Consider the following 22270-nt stretch of genomic DNA (forward strand, 5'->3'; position numbering starts at 1 on the left):
GTTCCTTACATGTGAGCCGACCTCAAATCCTCAACAACATCGTGGTTTATTTGATTGGACAAATGTTACGGGTCATTTATAATTTTGGACTTTAGGTGATAATGAAAATAATCATTTCGTGACTATTTAAGCATCAGAAGGGCAAATTTAAAAATAGGTCATTGATTGGCAACGAATTGGAGTTTCTTTTAACTCTTACGACACGCGTCATTTTTGGAATTCTTCATTCTTACATAACTTTTCAGTAGCCCCCTCACGGTATTTTTCTTCCAAAGTCCCTATACCATGATGACTAAACCAACACCTGGTTCGAAACGAAATGTCGCAGGGCTAAAAGACATAATAAGAGCCAACAATTAGCCAAACATCAAACAGGAGTAAAAATAGGAGCTGAATCGTCCGCCCCACCTTTTTTATGCACAATTTTTAGGTCAGTTGTGATCGAACTGCAGGCCTCACCTCTTAGGGATATATTTTTTTGACCATTCTAGTGGACATAGTGCTTAAGTAGTTTTTATTTTTGCGGGTTAACGACAAAATTCTACCAAAATGCCTATCAATGTTATGATCCAGTTATGTAACATTACAAGACAAAGCAGATTGTTTCAAAGGAATTTTTACCTCCCACTGCTCAAGCCCCTGTCCCCCAAAGATGCCCTGCGAATACATATTATAACAGGCAAGAATATTCTTAGTCCAAGGTTCCCCAACTTTCTAAACTCATTTTCAATTCCGTCTTACAGGTAAAGATGTTTTGGCGAGAGCGCTTGAGCATTGGATACCAGTTTTCGAAGAATATGCCGCTCGCGTGCAACGAAGAAGACATATGCCTAAGGGTGTGGGCAAAAAACGACAACGCAAAAAGGACTCGATGAAGTATCTCAGTCCTTTTTTCGACGACAAAATGGAGAATCATGGAAAACTCGAAAATACGATTATTCGAAAGTCGAAAGGTCGCGGGCAATGCTACACCTACTATGTCCCCGAAAAGAAGTGCACCTTGGTACTGACCCATCAATGGGAACGTGCCATTAGGGACAAGGATATTGTAGACATAGTCATAGCCCAGAGACACGAAAAAATAATCGTTAAAATGAGGGATGGCACGAAAGTGACTATGCCCTTGTGCCCCTATGACGGCAAAGCACCTTTTTACCGCGGAGAGGGCTGGACGAGAAAAGAAGTTGAGGAACATCACCATCACGGGAAAGAAACATTTTCTATTGCGCAATTGTTTGAAGCAAAGGAGGCGGGCATCGAAGAATGGGAATTAGAAATGATGCGAATGGCAAATAAAAGGAAGAAGAAGATGAAGGGCGAAGATAGTCGGGACTGGAAGACCATGTTAGCTGCCACGACATCGAATATGGATTGGGATGCGTTTGAAGAAGAATCCAAACAGATCGTCGACGAATCTAACGAACCTATCGATGACGAACCAATTGCCATGGTGCTAGACGACATTGAAAAGACATGTGACGTCAATGAAAAACTAAAAGCAGCAGGAGATGAGATTCTCGCTTTATTGCCAATTATACCTGAAATCCCTGAAATTCTCAAAGTTATTAAAGATCAAAGTGAAATTACTGAAATTGCAAATGTCTCGGGGGCTAGGGTAAGCTTGTCCGCTGGCTCTGACCGATTCGTTCCAGGTCAAATGGTGACGTCAGAGGACGGTGAATTATTCGTGCCCGGACAAACTGTCGTAAACGAGTCAGGTGAGCGGGAATATACACCTGGATTTACCGTATTATTAGATGATGAGCCGACCCTAATTCCTGGTTTGGTAATGGGCAACGATCCCGAAAAAAGCATGTTCTTGCCAGGGGAATCTGTGATTACAGAGTCTGGCGAATTGCAGTTTGCCGCGACTGACGACGATATCATTCCGCATCCGCCGACTCCGCCCCCAGAGGAGAAGGAGGTGGATGAAGTTGAGTTGGAAGAGGATCAAAATAGTGAAGAAGAGGAGATCGAACAGAGACCGCCCCCTAAACCAAAAAGGAAGGAGCTCACTTACGAAGTGCCCAAGCGCGAGTTCAATCCGGAAAGTATGGGTCCCAAACATCGCGTGCGTGGTCCTAAAAAGTTACCCCCAGTTGTATCTGCAATCCCTCAACAGCAGGCTGATAATGTTCGCCGCAAGACCATAATTGAGACGAAAATTTTCGACCTTCAAACGCCGACCTTCGAGAAGGACTTTTTGGAGCAAGAGAAAGAGCGTGTGGAAGCCTTCAAGGAAAAAACGGGTAAAGAGGAAGCGAAAGTTGACAAACAGAGACGAGAAATTAAATTGAAGGCGAAGAAGTTGATGGATAGCAAACCACCAACGCCGAAGTACGAGCCTCTCGAGCCAGTGAGGAAGAGCGAGAAATTGCGTGAATATGAGAAAAACATCAAGAAGGGAAAATTCTTCGATGTAGATTACAAGAAATTCCTGACCAAGGAGCACAACGGTCAGTTCTATTGGTTGGACACATACCAATATAGAAATACCTTCGACACGGTGGGGATCAGACGTCATCGCGTATGGAAATCCGTCTATTAGTAGTGTTACCCAATTTGGACAGACAGTCGATCGGATTTAGATATCGGTTATCGGGCCGGGCACAGATTCAAGATTACTGACATTCTTCAGTTACGGCGCCGCACCGGTTTTTTTTCTAGTTCATTGTCGTTCATTTGCTGCTCAACTCGATGAACGCGAATTCTATCCGATCAAGTAGTCCGACTTAGATTTATGTGTTTAAATGTTGCTGTTTAATCGATAGTAGTTACAAATAGAAGCAGATACCGAGCACAATGCCCATCAACGTTAAAATTTCTTTATGCAAAATTACCCGGGCTAGCAAGCTCTTCCAACGGAATTACTATTTACCACTTTTAAAACCTCTCTCGCCCAAAGATGCCTTAAGGAGAAAAATCATAACCGGAGAAAATGTGTTGGGAGCGAGAATCGAGCATTACATACCGGTGCTCAAGCCGCATGATGAGAAACTTGCTGAGAAGAAAAAAAGAGGCAAAGGAGTCCCCGTGATCAAAAAGAAGATCAAGCGGCACGAAGGTCAACGCTATGTGGAACCGTTCATGGATGAAAACATGGATGGCCATGTGATGCTACAAGGAATTCTTCATCGCAAACCCAAAGGCCGGGGCCAAAAATACGTATATGAAATTGCCGACAAGGGATGTAACCTTGTAATCCCTTATCAAATGGAAAAGGCTATTAAAGATAAAGATATTATTGATATAACAATTGCACAACGAAGTGAGAAAATTGTTCTTAAATTGGCTAACGGCATGAAGGTAACGGTCCCTGTGGCGCCCCTCAATGACAATACCAATCTCTACCGAGGCTCCGGCTGGACCAAAGAGGTAACCGAGCAGGAACATCACCACGGCAAAGAAACATTTTCGATCGCGAAGCTATTTGAAGCCAAAGAGTCTGGAGTTGAGGAATGGGAGCTGGAAATGATGCGCTTGGCAAACAAACGCAAGAAGAAGGTGAAGGGAGAAGATAACAAGGATTGGAAAGCCATGTTGAACGGCTGCTTGGAAAACATGGATTGGGATAAGTTTGAGGAAGACACCAAGCAAATTGTGGAGGAGCAAGAGGAGACTGTCGAAGAAGAGGATATCCCCATGGAAGTTGATGATATGGAAAAAACTAGACATGTAAATGAAAAATTGAAAGCTGGCGGTGACGAAGTCTTAGAACAATTACCCACAATGTTAGAAATTCCAAAGGTAATAAAAAATCTCGAGTCGGGTGAAATGGAAGAAATGCTCAATGTCTCTGGCGCGAGAGTACAAATACCAGAGGGTCGGTCCTGTTTCGTCCCTGGACAAATCGTTAAAACCGATGAAAACGAGATATTTGTCCCAGGCCAAACCGTTGACTCCGAAGACGGTACTGAAGAATACACTCCAGGTATCACGGTTCTTTTAGATGGAGAACCGACCCTCATTCCCGGCCTCGTAATGGGGGAGGAGGAAAGCCAGCCAATGTTTTTGCCTGGAGAGTCAACCATCACCGGAGAAGGTCAATTGAAGTTCGAGGTCACAGAGGAGGACCTTCCGCCAGCCCGACGTCGTAGAGAGCTGACACCCAGCCCCCCTCCACCGCCCAAACCGAAACCGCGCGTTATTAAAGATGAAGATATAGTCATTAAACGTCGCACCTTTGACGAACCCGAACCAGTGATCAAGGAACGAGTTAAGAAGCGACCCCAAATTGACATGAAGCCTAGAGACCCGACACCACCTAGGGATGTGTTCAGGCCCCAAAGGCAACCCGTAGACGATCCGCTGATATATCTTGAAGAACAACGGAGACTCAGAGAAGAGGAAGAGAGAAAGAGAATGAAGGAACGCAACGAAGAAAAGATGTTGAAGGAAGAGTTCAAAGTTACAAAGCTTCGCATGGACATCAAGAAAATGTGCAAGGATATAAAGATTGAGAAGCCCGGAAAGTATGAACCTTTGGAGCCCGTGAAAAAGAGTGCTAAGCTAGAAGAGCTCGAACTGAGTATTAAAAAGGGGACTTTCTTTGATGATGACAAAACCAAGGAAATTTTGGAGAAAGCCAAGAGTCAGACCCGACTGCTTAAGTACCAGAAAGTGCTCCCAGGATATGGGAACGATTTTGACTTCAGAAGGCATTAAAGTATTTACTGATTTCGTTTTGTTATTGACGTTTTAATGGAATCCTATTTTTATTGGTATGTTTGCTTAATAATTTTGGAATATGTTTGTCGTCAGGAAATAAGATACATCTGTTATTAGCTTTTATATAAGTACATAATATACAAGGCATATCATCACTACTTTTGTTTCAGACTGCCATCCCGTGTATAGTTCCGTGTAATTTTCATTGTTTCATTCCTTCATTAGCGATTTATTTAAATAAAATATAAAAATATTTAATTGGCAGTTTTCTTCACATTAATCCTCGTGATAGTTTATGTTTAGTGTTATAATGCATTAAAATCCGTTTATATTTAATAGATGGGTGAAACAGGCCAAATCAGTAGTACTCAGTATCAGTGGTAATTTACCTGAAACATAATTTCAATGATCCTCAGGAAACCGCCGTCCTCATATTTAATCCTTTCGATTACGGCGCGTCTCGGCGCTCCCGACGGCATTTTGAGGTGTCCGCCGTCAGAATTTACCTACAAATTCCTGAAAACCCCCTCGTTTCTTTTTTTGAGAAATTAAATTAAATATTCAATTGGCAAATACGAATTCCAACAGAGCAGATTTAGTGCCTGGTGACGCGTTTAAGTCTATGCTTAAAACACGACTTTTCCGAGCGGACACCACGACTCACAGCACGCCAATGGCCAAACCATGAATACACATTAAGGACGAAATTGAATGAGAAATCGTTAAGAAAATAATGCAATATTGATAGAGGGCGAGCATTACTCTGCTACGTATGACTCGCATGTTTTACAACGTTTGAAAAATCTATCATGGGTGATTTTGTCCGACGAAAGGCCCCTACTGCTGCACTGTTCACTTAGCCATGCTTCCTCTCGTTTAAAATTTTCAAAATCTTTTGTAAAAAACAACTGTTGTCGACTGGGTCGGGGGTGTACTGCTAGAATTGGTTTTCAAAAAGCTATCAGCCCCACTGATAGATTTTCATCATTCGTGTCAGCTTCTCTTTGACTCGTTCAGTCTTTTAGAAGACGTTCGTCTCTCCTATCGGGCACTTTTACGTCCCGGTGCGCAGAAATTGACTTTACTCGGCAAAAATAGGAGAAATAGCATATTTACTTTTTCGCCTCCGACGAGGGTATGAAAAATACTGCGGCAGTAAATGTGTCAATTTCCGTTCACAGCAAATAAAGATTTCCATCTCTGTTTTTGTCTGCGCGCCGATCTCAATTGTAAAACAATTACTAAAAATGCTCAATTATATTCTTGGCTCTATCCCGCTTCTTCTGGCTGCATTTTGGACCTTAGAGGAGCCGCTTTTCTAGGAAAACATTGATAATTTCAGCAAAAACGGAAGGGGATTGCAGAAATTTGCAGGTAAATCCAGACGCCAGAAACCTCGAGACGCTAGTTTCGCTCAAAACGCCGTCGGGAGCGTCACAATACGCGGGAATCCGTCTTACACAACGGACTCGACACCTATCGAACTACGAAATTTTGCTTCTGCTTGACAACAGTGCCGTTCTAGTGCTCCGCTCGCCGTGTACTTTGTTGCTATTTATGCCTTCGTTTGGAAATATCGGTTATGACATATTTAACAATAATTTAATAAATTTAAAAGTAACAAATTGAGTGGTGTGTAAAACCCACTAAAACGCCGCGAAAAACACGAGAAATAAGAAAAAATCGACAAAATGGTGAACTACGTGCTTTCGTTCTGCAAAATCACCGGAGCCAGTAAAATCTTTAGCAGAAACTTCTACCTGCCTCTGTTGAAACCAATCACCCCGAAAGATGCTTTGCGCACGCTCAGAATCACAGGTAAATGGCTATTAGGCACTAAGTATCAACACTACATACCAGTCATGCGCAATCACAGAGAAAAACGGTCCAAAAAGTCCAAAAATTATGGCACTAAAGAGCACAAGAAAATGAACGACTTCACCTACATGTGCCCCAACTTCGATCCAGAAAACGAAAGTCAGAAACGACTGCAGAAAATTCTAGATAGCAAGCAAAGTAAAGGAGGTATGTATGTTTACACAGTAGAAGACAAGAAGTACAATATAGTGTTTGAATCAGCCTTTGAATTGGCTCTGAGAGATGGTGATATAATTGACGTATTGGTCTCTCAAAAGAACGATAAAATCCTGGTGAAAACCAAGGACTGCAAGAAGGTTCCAATTGAGATTCAGTACTATGAGCAAAACGAAGAGGACAAGCTGTTCTGTGGAGAAGGCGCAACATCGGCGCAAGAAGAGAAGTTTCACCACCATGGTAAATACACTATGAGCTTGGCAAAGCTTTTCGAAGACAAAGAAATGCAAGAAGAAAAATGGGAAGAAGAGCTGAAGAGAATAATGAAGAAGCGCAAAAAGCAGAAATGGGAGGGCACCAAGGCGTTTAAAGAAATGATGAAACAGATAATGCGCAAATTCGATTGGAAGAAGTTTGAAGAAGACGCGAAACAGGTCATCGACGACATCGAAGCTCCAGTGACGGAGAATCCAATTCCCATGGAAATCGCCGATTTAGAGGCAACGAAGCATGTAAATGAAACATTAGCTCAACGTGAAGAATTGCTCAATACCCTGCCATCGCTCAAAGACATCCCTGACATTATTCAGAACTTGGGATCGGCAACTCTAACGGAAATCGAAGCTGACGCTGGTGACTCTAATGAGAAACGAATAGTTTCCGGTGCTAAGGTAACTTTATCTTCTGGCAAAGAATGCTTCGTTAGCGGGCAAATGGTCCACACTGAAGAAGGGGATGTATTTGTGCCAGGGCAAACTGTACAAAACGAATTCGGAGATGAGTACGTGCCTGGAATTACTATTAACATTGATAACAAGCCGACCTTGGTCAATGGGCTCATAATGGGTGATGAGGAGAAGGATCCTCTTTTCTTGCCCACTCAATCGACTATAACCGCTGGAGGCCAACTGACGTTTGCCACTTCAGTTGAAGAAAGACCAGACCCGGAACCCGAGGAACAAAGATTGAAGAGGCGCAGAAAACTCTTGAGAATCATCAGCGTCGTGCCCGAAGAGGAGAATAATGAGGATGAATGTTTGAAAGAAGTTATCGAAGATATCATGAAAGAGAGTGGGGTGCACGACTTTGAGAACATCGAGATTGTGGTGGAGAATGCCGATAAGACCATATTAGATGGCGAAGAGTCGGACGTTTCCACGGATGAAACCTCAACGTCAGATGAGTTGAATAATTCTGAATTCGAAGAACTTGATATCGAAGCCATTCGCTTAAAGCACGAGCAGCAAAGAAAGGAGCTGGAAAAGCTGAAGCTTATCCTCTTGGACGACGGTATGAACGACCTGGTGAACTCGCTGGAAGAAAAGAAACGACTGCTAAAGTTGAAGCTCGATGAACTGCGTAAACTTAGTCTTATGTCGGAAAATAATTTACTTTCGTACGTTAACGATAACGATGCATACGAAGCCGCTACGAAAATAACAGACGAAAAAGAGAGTATAAATAAACTAGCAGAAATTCTTATCGCTCTTACTAGGAGGTCAGCAGCATTTAGAGACAGAAATAGCATTAGGCCTGAAAATATTAACATGGACGTTAACTTGAAGCCCAGCGAAACCGACCTGAAGTTCAACAACTCCTCGACTAAGCTAAAAATTCTGTTTAAAACTGCCTTGGTGGCTGCAAATGACGTGTACAAAAACAGACCAAAAGACCAGATCTTGGCCCTTCATTCTGTAGTAGACATCATCGAAGACAGTCTTAGAAAGGATCCGGCCTTAATGCGTGAATTGCTCAAGCTGATGGATACCTCAGTGGATCGCCTGGAAATTTGTGATGCAGTCCTGAAGCAGTTAACCCAAGACATTTCTCACACGAAGGTTGCTAGTTTAAAAAATATCACAGCAACTGACCTGAATTTGCAAGACTGCCTCAAATACCTTGACCGAATCATCGAAGACGGTACTGTAATGAACGTTTCCTTTACCAAACTCGCGAAATTGTGTCCAGAGATAGTCAAAGACCTGAGTGACAACGTTAAAATAAGACTAAAGCAGGCAAACACCGAGGAGAAAGCTTTGGAAGTTCTGCAGGACAGCATCGTTGCCACTGTCAGAGCTCTGATGAGCAGCAACTTCGAAGAACTCCTCAATAAAAAGGAAGCCACCGTCTTGGAATTTATGGAGGAGGCCTTGAGCTTCGCGAAAGCTCTGGAACAAGAGGAGGTGGTGGAGAACTTGTCCAAGCCCAAGACCGCCCTTAATAACCTGAACGACTCCTCAATAGAAATGCTCAAGCGTATGACCATTATAAGGCAATTAGCCGAGAAGGACTACTCGTTGAAAACGGCCATTAGCAGGATAAAAAAGAACCCCGAATGCGCAAAGTCGGACCCGCGCATAAGGCAGCTGATTCGCGAAAGCGCCATTATCATCTCCGAAATGAATCCAGTGAGAAATGCCAGGGACATTCCTTACGATTTAATGAAAAAGGGAAATCTCCTGGCGATAGAAGACTTTCTCATGCGCAGAATGAGGCTGGACGTTCCAGTGTTGGTCACCAGAGGAAATCTCCAGGCGGTGATTCCCAAAGAGGCAGCTCGAGGAGTTTTAGCAGGACGGGTGCCCTACATCCTAATAGACGAGTCGGGAGTGACGAACTTTAAGCCAATGCACATGTTGTCCTCAATAAACGTAAATAAAAATCGGGAACGCAGGATTGAGGACTATCTTAGTGGAGTGCGGGAGAGGTCTAAGTCGATAGACTTGGACAAAAGCGAAGCAAGGACCTATTTCCAGGCGAAAAATAACGTAAGGAAGTTGAGGAAAATGTTTAGTAACACTAGAAAGGCTGCATGATCATGTGTTGTAATTAAAAACTTTATGTTGTGTGTCTTAAATTGGGGAGAAGGGTGAGGAGATGGGGTTGGGGTATGGTCTTGGATCGCGAGGACTGTTTGGTTTGTTGAGATAAATAAACAGTAAGTAACATGGCATTTCTTATCATAAAATAGAGCCTCGGGGTGGTACAACTCCGATAATCTTGTAGTGTAATGTCGGGTGTAAACTAATGGTTCTATTAACGTACCTGTATGTTATCGCATATTATAGTATGGTGAGCGTCTTGATTTGCAACGACTTTGTGTAAAAATTCGGAGCGTTTTCCACCACGTGTATGCTATTGCTCTGTCCAAAAGTTACCTACCACAGGGTTGATTTAAAATTTTCACCTCTGAGGACGGCCAAAATTTAACAGAAACGTTGCGTCGACGTTACCCTGGCATTAGCGCCCCAGGACAGTTTAATTCGTCTTAAACCGTCTAAGTTTTTTTTATTAAAAAAACACAATTTCCTGCTCGAATTTTACATAAGCCATACGAAAGTGAGAGAGCTTATCTTCCAAGTTGTAGTTTTTCACATGCTAAACGTACGCAGCTTTTCAGGCAATTCATGAGGCAATCTGCTAATCTTGACCAGCAGTGATGTATGGTGTGTCTCCTACAAAACAGTTGAATAACAGGTTAATACTGACACGTAAATAACTCATTATGTACCTAGCGAGCTAATAGGTTACAATGTCGTTATCATCCTCATTGTTCTAGTCATGGTAGCCATACGTCAATGTCCAATGACACGTTGGTATGATTCAAGACGCGTTGTTTGTTCATGTTTCGGATTTAATTTATGCTTTGTTAAGTATGTTTAGAGCAATTTTAGCAAATCTCGTAGTGGAAAGAAATCACATCTGCCCCGCAGTTGTGAACGACTCTCACTTCTTAAATCTCTAAGGTTTATTATTTAAGCTTCACGTTTGGGTCATAATGGTGCGCGTTACAGCCTCGGTGTATAATGTATAATAATATTTACGTTTCACTACAGGTTGGGAAAAATCATATTAATCGACTTAGATAAACATGCGCGTAAATACTCGAAAAATGAGGACCTACGTATAGCGGATTTCTTTAAAGGGATATGCAAGTCTCAATCAAAAACTTTATTCCAGAATTAATCCAAATTATAAATACACAGCGGAGTTGTATATAAAATGGTATATACAAACCACGGTAGAAAATTCCAGTATTAACTCTAGATAACAGCTAACGTCGATGCTGCGCGTCTGGGCACACTCTCACATCTCTGAACAGTAATGAAAGGACTTTCACCTCGATGGGTAATACGCTATAACCGCGCATGTGCGGCAATGTGGTACAATTGTCAACATCAACCTGTCAAACGTGGTCAGAGTGCCCGACCAATATGTTTTTTTCGTCAGTTAATTAATCCTGCCCCGTTCATTGTCTAGCCTCCCTACCCACCAAACAGTGATACACCAACAATTTTATGGTTCTTTTCACATTACCCTGTGTGATATTCAGTAGTCGACCTCAAGTCAAGATTGTCAGCTGATGATGACTCTTGAAGGAGCGAACTGTTTGAGCCTTTGAATGTCTTGGAAGTGCGGGTACTCGATTTTTTCTTGAAAAAGGAATTTTTCCGTATTGATCTTGCTAGCCACATTAGGTGCCTACAATTAAGCGCGTTTCCATATGTGTACGTATACAATGTGAGAAACAGAAACGCGAGCAATAAACACGGTAAAGTAGGAGAGGTTCTATTAGGAACAAGTTGTTTTGGACTTAAACCGTCACCCGTTTATATCTAAAGATCGCGCTTAAGTGACATATACGAAAATAGAAACTAGACACTTGCGACTGAGATAGTTACCTTACTTTTACTATTTTTATGACTCCCGGTATTCGAATGTTACAGTTACCTGTATGGGATACAGAAACACGAAAGTGCCTACGAAAACAGTCATAATTATCTCAAACACCATTTGATTTTAGCACAGCTTTTGTCAACTCTCACGCCATCATTTTTCTTCGTTTTCCCAATATCTGATGAAGTTCGCCTAAGCACTTACACCGCACGTACTTGTAGCACAGATCTTTTCCTCGAATCATTTCTGAGGCGCTATCTCTTCACGAAACTCTGCCACCGCACTGATTCAGTCGTAAACTCCGAACTTTCCGCATAAACCCGCAAATAAAAATCGCATGGACACAATTCTGGTGATCGCGCGGGCCATCTCATTGCGATTCATCCACCGGCCGGAAAATTAGTAACTTAAGAGGTGCCTTGATTTTTTTTCATACATCTTAATTGAACTAAAGGAATCTCAGCGTCTCCTCCAAGACCATGCCCCATGACAACCGAGAACTCGGAATTCCATGAGCTAATCTCCACCGAATCAGCGTAACAAAGCGATAAAAAAAGATCAGCTTTATTTTGTAAATAAACGATAAAAGCACATTCGCCTTCATTGGTTTATCGACTACGTCCAGAAGCCCATTAATCAGGAAACAAAAAATAAATTAGAAGACTCATTTCGTAACCAGCTGGATGCCCACGCGCTCACTTTCTGGATGTATTTTTGGAAATGCCACGGCAAAGGTGAGTCGAGGGTTGCGGTTTTTGTTTTCGTGTTAAAATTTTGATTTGGCTGGTTAAGTACGCCGAAATTAAGCATCTGTTGGTGTGTTTTTCTATGTTGTTTTGGTTTTATCCTGTGTTTAAAAAAAAAGGAAACTTCAGGTGTGCCATTGAAGCTAAAAATTACTGCGATTGCATGATCATTTCCGAAAAGCATTACTGTAATTTGCACGAGGTTTCATAGATTCTCCGTTAACCAACACAGCTTACAAGAATACTAAAAACGTTGTCTGCAGTCAAAGCACTACCTGTTGCCTCATCCCTACAATTACCACACTCATAGTTAATAGACACTTACCACTCACCACTCGCCATTTTGATCGATTCGCCTCACCATTGTTCCTGTGGAAAATCTTTAATGGAGGTCAACAGAAATGCCTCGAAACTTCCAAAATGTTCCACCAAACTCCTGATTTCGACCTAGTCATCGCAGTGACGAGCGGCCTTGTGATCTCTGGATCGTTAATTAGAAATTCTTGTAGTGCATAGTTGTATATGGTAAAAACAGGACTAAAAGATCACGTTTAAACTAGATTTCCCTTCCATTAAAACCAAAGGTTGGGGAGAGCTAACCGTTAAACAATTGTTCGCAATTCGATCGTCAATTGAAAAAGAAATCACCTGGTGTATATCTGCGTCTACACTTGCAGTGCCATTCAAGAGCGATACACCTACATTAATCAGAATAACTTTTATGATTCATCGTCCTAATTAGGCATCGATCCAAAGAATGTGTTTATGTTCCAGCAGAAATGATCCTTATAGTACGTACTTTGGTATCGTGGAATCTGAAAATACGTCCAATCTAATGTGTGATTCGTCCATACGGAAACGCAACTACGTATGAGACCCCATGTACGTTAAACACCTATGAAAATCATATTTGAACTGGTTATAACGAACTGGAATCAGCCCTACTGCGGCTCATACAATATGATGGAAAGAAAAAAGGTTAATCCCGGTTTTACCAGAAGGATCAGCGGTTCAGTGTCAATCGCACGAATCGTAGCATGAATCACATATATTGACGAAAATTTATGGTGACGATGAGAGATTCGGAAATTTCGCACTTTGCTCCCTAATGATTGTCCCTTATGAGTATATACAGCACTGGACAAAATCAAATTTAATATCAACCGATGTTAATATATATTCTTTAAACAATGAAGGTATTGAAAATGTTGATTTTATTCAAATAGATAAACATTTCGTTATAAAAAAAAAACTAACAATGATCATATTTAACTAATGGATGCTTTCCAAGTGGAAACTTTTCCGCACAAAGTCGCGCAGAATCAGAGGGCCGTTGAAGACATTCTCCAAGTACTAACTGAAAATCGTTTTTCTCATAGAAGAATATATATGTTTTTTTCTTAAATGGCGTATTTTTAGACTAGGAATGACCTCTAGATTTCTGAAAAGTAAAAATCAATAGGGCATTACATTTAAAAATCGAAAGTTGATGTCGTTTCCGGTTAAACCGGAAGTGCTAGATAAACGCCATTAGTGTCAATCAATCGGCCCTGTTCTCATATAGCTTCCCTCGAAATTTCAACTTCCCAAGTTTAAAAGGAAAAAAAATATAACTGAGAACCATCTTCCTGAACCACCCGGTATATAAATTTATGAATTTTTAGTTGACTTTTAGCGATTATTAAAGTCAGCTTACTTTCGTCCAATACTGTATATGTAATATAATTGTGGCGCCGTAATAATATTCAGAATGTTTCATTAAAAAAATCAATATTTTACATTAAAGCTTTTTTTATATGTATTAAATCATATTTTTCACGACGTTTGAAAATTTACGTGACGACTCGGGCGAAATCGGTGTTTAGTCCCGCTTGCAACAGCCTGTTGGCCTTTTTAACTGCCACTTCAAATCGCTATAAATACACCTTTAAATTTCAATGGGGAAACACAATTAGATGTGTACTAGTTTTGAAACCCGTTTATCTCTGAAAGAACTATGATTGACTTGCGATTATGATAATGATGATGATAATGACGGTGGTGACGATGATGATGACGGTGACGGTGACGACGACGACGACGACGACGATGATGATGATGATGATGATGATGATGAAGATGATGATGAAGATGATGATGATAATGATGTCTTAACTGCAGAAATGTTAGTCAACAAATACAAAAACGTCAACGTCAGGGTTTGGTGGGGTGTCCCAGTCGTTAAGACTGTTTTAATTTAAAAAAGCTGCTTAAAACTCTGTTACGTGGCACGACAAATCCGACTTTGAGAACGGTGACGTTGAAATGAGAAGAAACTCGAAATTGGTCAAAATCGGGCAAACGTGCATCATCTCTTGCTGAGTTATGATAATCATAAAAATTGGCGCGGCGCCGAATGCTCCGGAGATGTAACCGAAAAACGATTTTAAGATCTTTAATTTTTACAATTACACGCAGCTGACATTACATCATAATTTTATTGTTTTTTTTAAAGGCGATTCGAAGCGGCACAGTTAGGCAGTGCCGTGTGCTCCTCAGACTTGCATATTTAACCGCGAAGGTCCCACGTGGGGCGCTTAAGGTGCGCAATCCCCCCCTTACCCCAAGTGTTTCTAAAGCCGTTTGTACAAAACTGAGTTGAAATTTTTTGGTGGGTTTGCTGTGGCAAAAATGAACTAATACTCGATAGATAAAAAAGTTGAAACTTCCTACCACGTCCTCGGCGGAAATGTCCTCAGTTTCATCGTGCCGCAGTCGCCCCCTTAACTAACATCCGTTTACATCCGAATGCTAGATGAAAGGGTCAAAAAAGAGCATTCACCTCGCAACCTTTTACAAAGTAATAAACAATAGGTAATCATCTATAATATTTCATGACAAGTCACAAGGTACATACACAAGACCGATATTCGTGTTACATTTTCTTGGCTAGCAATCTATAATTCTAGTTCCAAAGAATGTTGCTACGTAAATCATTATTTACGTGGCGTAGAACATGATTCTCAAATTAATTAATATATCAGCGTTCCTTTGAACTATCCCATGATGTTTTCACCGCAATATTAGCGAAATTTGTCGATAGACGTCATGCAGGGTGTTCCTCAACGTCACGGAATGGGGCCATTTTCTAGCTCATCCGCCCGTTTCTTCGTTTTCGCGAAGTGTTGAAAATCTGGCCTTGGACGCGTACTTGGGTCGTACCAATGCCAGTTCCTCCCCAATCCCTGCTCCGAATTTGCAAATACAGAGCTGTAAAATACCAAACCTATTTTTACGGAGGTCCGTCCCTGATACTCTCTGATATAATCAAATTCGACAGCTACTGTCCTGTCCCAAATAGCAAATCGTTCAGTTCAAAAAGTTCAGTTATTTTAGTTCGTTTGTCAGATTGAGTGCTTGATTGTTCTGCATTCGAGGTGAGGCTATTTTAATTAACCGACGTATACACTAGTGAGTTAAAATTTGATAACAAGAATCGCACCCGATTATCACACTGCAACTGCATGCTTGCAGTGTATCACGTTACAGTAAGGACGTTCACGTAAGAGTTAAAATAGCAGGATTTTCCGGTTAAAGGCTGCTAACTGCAGTGAATAGTTTTTGGTGCCAATTTCCTTAAAAGGGCCCAATAATCGATTGGTGCTCAATTTTGTGTGTGCTCAAACTGTAAGTGTCATCGTTATAAAATATATTCTTTCCAAATATGGCACAAACCGTGGGCGTGTGCAGAGTCGCTGAAGCCTACGAGCAAGCTCGAACATAATTAAAATTCTTTAATTAAATTTATGATACTCCGAAGGAGAACAGGCGGAATATCCCATATCTATGTATGGCGCTTCCGCCCACTGACTCCCGCCTAGTCCAAATACTTGCTCTCCATTTATTAAGTGGGTCTCCTTGGGCATGTGCAAAACGGAGATCCACAAAAGATAAATGGATGTTTCAGTGCTGAGGAGATACCCCAAGTTGCCTAAAAAGCGGGGTATAAGTTTGAAACTCGTCAGAATTTTAAGGCTTGTGAGGCCTCAAAAATCCTCCATTTGCGTCTTCCATGGTTCTAATACGCAGCGGATGCGGAAAATAGAACTTATAAATAAAACGAATAAATACAAATGCAGATAATATAAATATGACACTCTTGTTTATGTTACTTTTGCGTTGATTGATAATGAAGGAGACGACCAGATTATCCATTATGGTAAAAAATCTGGAGATTTACTGTTCTGCGCATGAGAAATCTGCAGTGAGAATAGAGGTACATCCGTGACCTGGTCGTCCTCTCGTCAGACACTTACACAAAATTAAATAGTTATTACTTTGGATGCAATGGTTTCTGGGAAGTCATCAATTAGTCTTACCAGACTACTCGAGTAGCATACTGATGCTGTGTGACTGTATGGTCCAGGGAACTCGTGCACTTTCAGTGCTGCTTATCTTCTATGAGAAGATTTTCAATCCCTGTGGCCGGCCTGGCAAATTTGTTCTTTCATAGGATTTGAAATTCCTGTGCCCCATTCGTGTTCCAGTTCTGTTCCTTCGTGACAATTTCAACCTAGTGTGTTCCGATGTTGGTGCTATACGTCTCAGTAATTTTATCTAAAAGATCATTTGCCTGGAGACCACGAAACTGACCAATACTTTTTCAACCCTTCCACGGATATTATTCTTTTGAGAAAGTTGTCAAAATTTTTACCTACGACATAGTCTTGACCAAGGGAGTCGATCGACCTCAGTTTCGATTAAGACATTTTCTTCATTTTCTTAACTATCCATCAAAATGTGATCAACACTTTACCTATTTCAAGAATAATTCCAGGATTACATTCCAAGCACTACTTCAACACACGCACAGCAGTGCTTTTAATGCCAACAATATTTAACGGTCCCCATTAAATTAATTATAGAATGACAATGCAAGAATCACTAATCCCCGTGGGACCTCCTAAAAAGAGGAAGTCTCCCAGACCCCGTCCTGTACAAACCGAAGAACCTCAACCAAGCACCTCCACCAGCACCTCCCATAACGCGAAACCCGAAACTAGAGAAAATAAGGAACAGCAGGGAAATTCTACAGAAGAGAAACGAATTCCAATGTTAATTCGAGGGTAATCAATAGATGTTTATGTGTTATGTGTACGTGAAGCCACCCCACCAGTGTTTAGTCTCGCATCCCTTAATGGAAGCCTTTGTTGCACTGCAGTTTTATGCCCTCAGCAAGGAAGTCCAAGAACAATAAATGTATTTTATAGAATCGGAGTGCATCAAGTAATACCAAAGGAAGCAACCCGCGACGTCCTCACTGGTAAAGTACCCTTTTACCTGGTGGACGATAAAGATGGAGTAACTTTGTTTCCGGCTAAGCACGCACTGGCTGCTTTGAAACTAGACCAAGAGAAAGTGGAACAATTGGAAGATTATACGTGTCTCGGGGGCCATCAGAGGATTTTCGAAGAACGACCCAAAAAAAGAGAGGGCATGGGGTATCGGAGAAGGTATATCTCCCCTGAATTGCTTACTAGAGGAATTTACGTAAGTTCGATGTATGCTCTGAATGTTTTCTTTTTGCTTCTTTGTGGAAGAGTAAAAATTGTCGTATACAGGATGTTTCCTAAACGTACGAAATTTAAGGTGATGTTCCTTGGGTTAAAATAAGGAAAATGTTCTTGCGAACATATATCCGGAATCGCTGCATTTCCAAAATAGAACGTGTGAAAAAAGAACTTTGTTGTCTTCGGAAGAGTTAGGTAATCAAGAGACGGGAAAGTTACAATTTTAGCTGATAATTATGAAATTGAATGAAATAATTATCATAATGAAAGATGATAATTATGAAAATTGCGCAAATTCACAGGCCGTTGCTATTTTTAAGTAAAATTGCGACAAATCAACCTCAGAGGTATATTCCCGAAATTCCTGGTTGAACTCATCAAAGAGACGTCATGATATTGCTGTTAAACTGCGAAGATTTCACTGAAATCGTTTTGGAAGCTTCAAAAAAATCATAAAAATCGATTTTTCCAAAACGCTCTGCATTTTGGAAATACCGCGTTTTCGGACGTATGTTTATACGGACTTTTTTCCTTATTTTCATCCAAAAAATTACCCCTTAAATTTGTGTCTCAAGCTTAACAACCACCTTATATGGATGCTCGAAAATTTTCAGTGGGTGGATATTTCCATACGAATTAAAGCTCTAATGCTCACCCTCAACTCTAATAAAAGCGACCTTCTAGAAACTAGAAAAAAGCACTGAAAAGACAGATACAAGGAGGATAGTAAGATTACGAACTCATTCTTTGAAAGCCCAATTAAAAGGTCTAAAATTATATTTTTTCATGTAAATATATAATAAAAATTTATTTTTGTGAACTTTATTTATTTATTTTTTGCTAAGTTATCTCGTCCCATTATTCACCTTCCATTTTGAGTTCGTAGTCTTAACGACCACACATGCATCACACCAAATAGCATTATTTCGCAACTTTTCACACTGGCAGGCATCTAAACCGGACTTATCGCACATCCGAGAAAGCCAATCATGGCGTAAATATTCGTAATAAAGTCTTGTTAATCGAACATCGTTTAACTGTAATACGACTTTAAAAATGCAGGCAATTCGACGGATCATTTTCGGAAATCTGCGGCAAGATCATCATCGTTGTGCGTTTAATTAGCACGTATATGTTTTTACCTGAGCTCTTCGAAAAAACCAAATGAAAAATGCATCATCGTACCTTAGCCTTAAAGGCTCCGTGTCTCAGTTTCAGGCTATACGCTTCTGCAGCTATTTAATGAGTGTGGCAGGTGGCAAGGGACAGTCACAGTTGGTCGACGGTGCAAAGCAATAGGCCAAGTTTTCGGAGACTTTTGCCGGCTTTAGGGTTCGAATAGTGAAAATAATGAGCAGGTATGCGCAATACCTTGAAAATTCTTCTACGAACGCATAGAAGAGTGTCGTCACCAAACGAAGTTTTGTAGGTTGAAAGCAGCATTTCGTACACGCTAATTAGCAACGTGAAAGTTTACGAAAAGCATCGGGACAGACCGCGTTTTGCCGCGAACTGCGCATGGTTGGAAATAATCGGATACGCTATGTGACGTCACGGCACGCACGCCATCGTTCGACAGCCGCGTTACTTTTAAAACGTTATTTTCAATTTCCCTGGAAAGGAAAAGCCTTTTCAAGGTTTCGATTCTTAGGGTGAAGACATAGTGACGCGTCACACTTCGTGGGCCATCTCGACGATCACCTCATTCAAGAATTGAACATCTTCGCTGATTAACACAATAATGAAGTTCGCGTCACCGTTTACCGTAGTCCGTTTGTCTAATTTTTCGGGCAGGGAATTATTGAGTCATAAAGATTTGGCTGACAAAGAACTCAGCCGAAAAGAAGCATAAAAACATTTTTATATACGTAAAAATTGTGAACAAACATATGTAAATTCGAATAGGAATTCAATAAAACATCATTAGGAATTAGAAATATTAAAGTGCTATTCGAATTTACATATTTTCATTTGAAGTTTTTAAGTAAATAAAAATTTTAGTACGCAGCTCTTTGCCATCTGAATCATAAATAAATTTATACTGTTCATGTATACTATAATTATTTAAATTGAACAGAGGACCACATTTCATTATTTATTGGCAATATAATAGATTTCCATTTCGTATCTACACATATGGAATTCTGCTATCCTCATGTGTCGATTACATTGCAGTCGACCAGTTCAATTATATTTTTTTAATTAATTATGCTGTTTACGAATGTCGAGCTGAACGATTGGATTGTTTACGTTTTTTTCCAGGGTTGTGAAATCCGCAACTTGTTGCATCGTGTCTGGTGTATTTGAAAACAAATTTGGCTCATTCTCTCGTGGACAACCCTGGCGATTTCAGAATTTAACTTCCTTATCACTCAACGTTTCCTTGCCCTATAGTAATTTCTTGCGACCAGACGGGTAGTGAAGATGTTGACTGATTCAGATCATAATAATGACCCGTCAAATACATATCTCGATGTGGTGGCTATTACTACTAATCGCCCTTTGTTTACGTTAAATTTGGTCCCTCAAGCAGCACCACACACTCCGTTAGTTTGCCCTCAAAGTGCGTCGGGTCCTTCCATCGCACAGAACATGTGAGGCCCTGCTGATTAAACGCAACGTGCGTTTTCGCCGTACGGAGGGAGTGGGGGGTTGAGAGAACCAATCGCAGAGCACCTCGCCGCTCGAAAACAAAATGTACATATTTTCTTCCTCATTTTACCGCGATGCGAGGGACGAGGTGCGACGCTTCGCCATGCTTTCGCCATTAGAGCGCGGCTGTCGGACCTCCGAACTGTCATTTCCCACCATAAGTAAAAAATATCACACCTGTCTATTTTCCGCCTCGAATCGATGTGCCACCGATGCATCTCCTTTGTGAACCTCCCGAAAGTCAACTGCTTCTGAAAGGCCCCATTGCAGCCGGGCCTGCTACCCTAGCCTACGGGCGAAAGCACCTGAATACTCTTGATCCAACCACGGACTGACGGGTTGCATCGCTCTTATATAACGTATAACAGTCGTGTTCGCGCAAACGAGAAAAAATGCCGCGAAGCTTCTTATCTTTGAAATGCAGAACAAAAAGCAGATTGCGCCAATCTGACCGATGCCATTTCAGAGGCCGAAGCCTTGAGAACGGGGCCCGGAAAAAGCGCCTCAAATTTCAGTTTTTCTTTTTAGGGTCGATATTAACCGAGATGTTCGTTGCGTAAAACATGACCACCCTGTACATCAAAACGAACCGGTGGAGGCGGATAAATGGACCCATTTCCAAATCGCCGGTCGCGGCGCTATTACGGTAGGCGAAATTGTGGGTTCCGTAAGGATTCTCCGCAAACCCTTTCGGTGTTGCATTTAGGCCTTCTTGGCATGTGTTCTGCTTTAATCTGAATGTGATCGACGATATTTTCACCGAGCCCCACGGGAGATGAGACGTTTTTGAACCCGAATATTTGCTTCGCACCGATGTCAGCACCGACCCCAACCAAACGCCTAACGCTCTTCTGAAAGCATGCACAATTTTCTGAACCAACTCGCGCCTGTAACTTTTCAAGTCTTACCACTCAGCCAATCCCGACAGGTGAACCACGGTCGTACCATTCTTGTATGGTCGTTGGTACTCGGTACTCCGCCACCACTTCTTCAGCACCGACCAGCGACACGCGAACGTTTGTGCCACTTCTTTGTTCCGCGACCATGTTTGATTGTTCATGGTGAACATTTTTGTTTGTTTTTGCCGGTTACGGTGTTTTTATCCGGCGGTTAAGTGCTCTTTACCTTTTTGTGCCGTTCTTAATCTCGTAAAGAACAGAATTTGATAAAATTTGCGGTGCAGTTTTGGGATTTCTTGAATGCGGTTTGGAGTTAATTGTGTCTTGCTCGTATTTCCACAAGTAAGTCGTTACTACTCGTTTGGTTGGTTCTGCGGTAGTACCCGCGGGTAATTATAGAACAATGCAGGCAGATAAGATGAGAAATTTGCCACAATTAGGAATAATTTAGGGCCTCCAACTGTTGAAGTTTAAATGACTGAAATAAAGTGATGATTTGCTGCTATTCAGAGAGACCGGCGGAATTCGAAATTGTATTCAAAGTGCTTGCCCGTTAAAGCTGATTATTTGGATAAATTTTTTGGCAGGGGAATGGGAAAGGTGTCTCATCCAGGGTCGGTGTCATTTCGAGATAAATAATTGTTTTCGAGACGTTCTCGCCGGTTAGTCATTCAAGTATTTTAATAAAAATCATCATCTGGTCAACACCTTTTCGACTGCCCAAATTTCGAAAATGGTCATTTCGCCAACGATCAGGTTCTGGTCGGCGCTGTAAGTTGAAATATCAGTAGATACAAATTCCCGCGGTGCACGTCTATCGCCTTGAACCCTCACTTTACAGCCGCGAAATCATACTTTCAACGAATTCGCAAGGCTCGAAAAATTTATTTTTCTATTTAAAGGCCATTTTCAGTTCACCTGTCGGGCGAACTCGAATGTTAAAAACGGAACGGACATCCGGAGGAGGGCAGTAACTCTTCCAAGTTCTTTTTTTCTCATTGTTAAGACATGGCTGAAGAAGAGTAACTTGAACGGGAGAAGAGGC

At 41.3% G+C, this 22270-nt stretch overlaps 2 protein-coding genes and 1 long non-coding RNA gene across 11 annotated transcripts in view; 2 read left to right on the plus strand and 1 right to left on the minus strand.

Moving 5' to 3' along the window:
- The first annotated feature begins 450 nt into the window (after positions 1 to 450).
- On the plus strand, positions 451 to 4926 carry LOC136341478 (titin-like). The gene is made up of 4 exons (XM_066286497.1): positions 451 to 679; positions 744 to 2547; positions 2639 to 2654; positions 2785 to 4926. Exons 1-4 carry the CDS (start codon positions 550 to 552, stop codon positions 4663 to 4665), a joined length of 3831 nt encoding a protein of 1276 aa, XP_066142594.1. The 5' UTR covers positions 451 to 549; the 3' UTR covers positions 4666 to 4926.
- A 1140-nt stretch (positions 4927 to 6066) lies between these two features.
- The window catches only part of Rab23 (RAS oncogene family member Rab23), a 46547-nt gene continuing 30343 nt past the window's right edge, over positions 6067 to 22270 (plus strand). The window contains exons 1-5 of one of the 9 annotated variants that reach the window (XM_066286353.1): positions 9489 to 9640; positions 11834 to 12113; positions 17030 to 17230; positions 17375 to 17654; positions 18289 to 18494. In XM_066286353.1, coding sequence (XP_066142450.1) covers positions 12100 to 12113; positions 17030 to 17230; positions 17375 to 17654; positions 18289 to 18378 — 585 coding nt within the window. In that variant the 5' untranslated portion in view covers positions 9489 to 9640; positions 11834 to 12099 and the 3' untranslated portion in view covers positions 18379 to 18494. The other 8 variants (XM_066286346.1, XM_066286350.1, XM_066286345.1 and 5 more) reach the window with 8 other exon arrangements.
- On the minus strand, positions 11928 to 12878 carry LOC136341439 (uncharacterized). The gene is made up of 2 exons (XR_010732498.1): positions 12726 to 12878; positions 11928 to 12662 (listed from the first exon to the last, which is right to left on the minus strand). It is a non-coding gene; the product is annotated as an uncharacterized lncRNA (long non-coding RNA).

This window comes from Euwallacea fornicatus, chromosome 10 (genome assembly GCF_040115645.1).
Source record: "Euwallacea fornicatus isolate EFF26 chromosome 10, ASM4011564v1, whole genome shotgun sequence".
Classification (NCBI taxonomy): Eukaryota; Metazoa; Arthropoda; class Insecta; order Coleoptera; family Curculionidae; genus Euwallacea; species Euwallacea fornicatus.

What these genes read in the sequence shown, in the direction of transcription:
- LOC136341478 (XM_066286497.1), top strand. Translation starts at nt 550, where the DNA reads ATGCCTATCAATGTTATGATCCAGTTATGTAACATTACAAGACAAAGC. An exon ending in GCGAATACATATTATAACAG is followed by an intron (nt 680 to 743) that starts GCAAGAATATTC and finishes TCCGTCTTACAG; the next exon opens with GTAAAGATGTTTTGGCGAGA.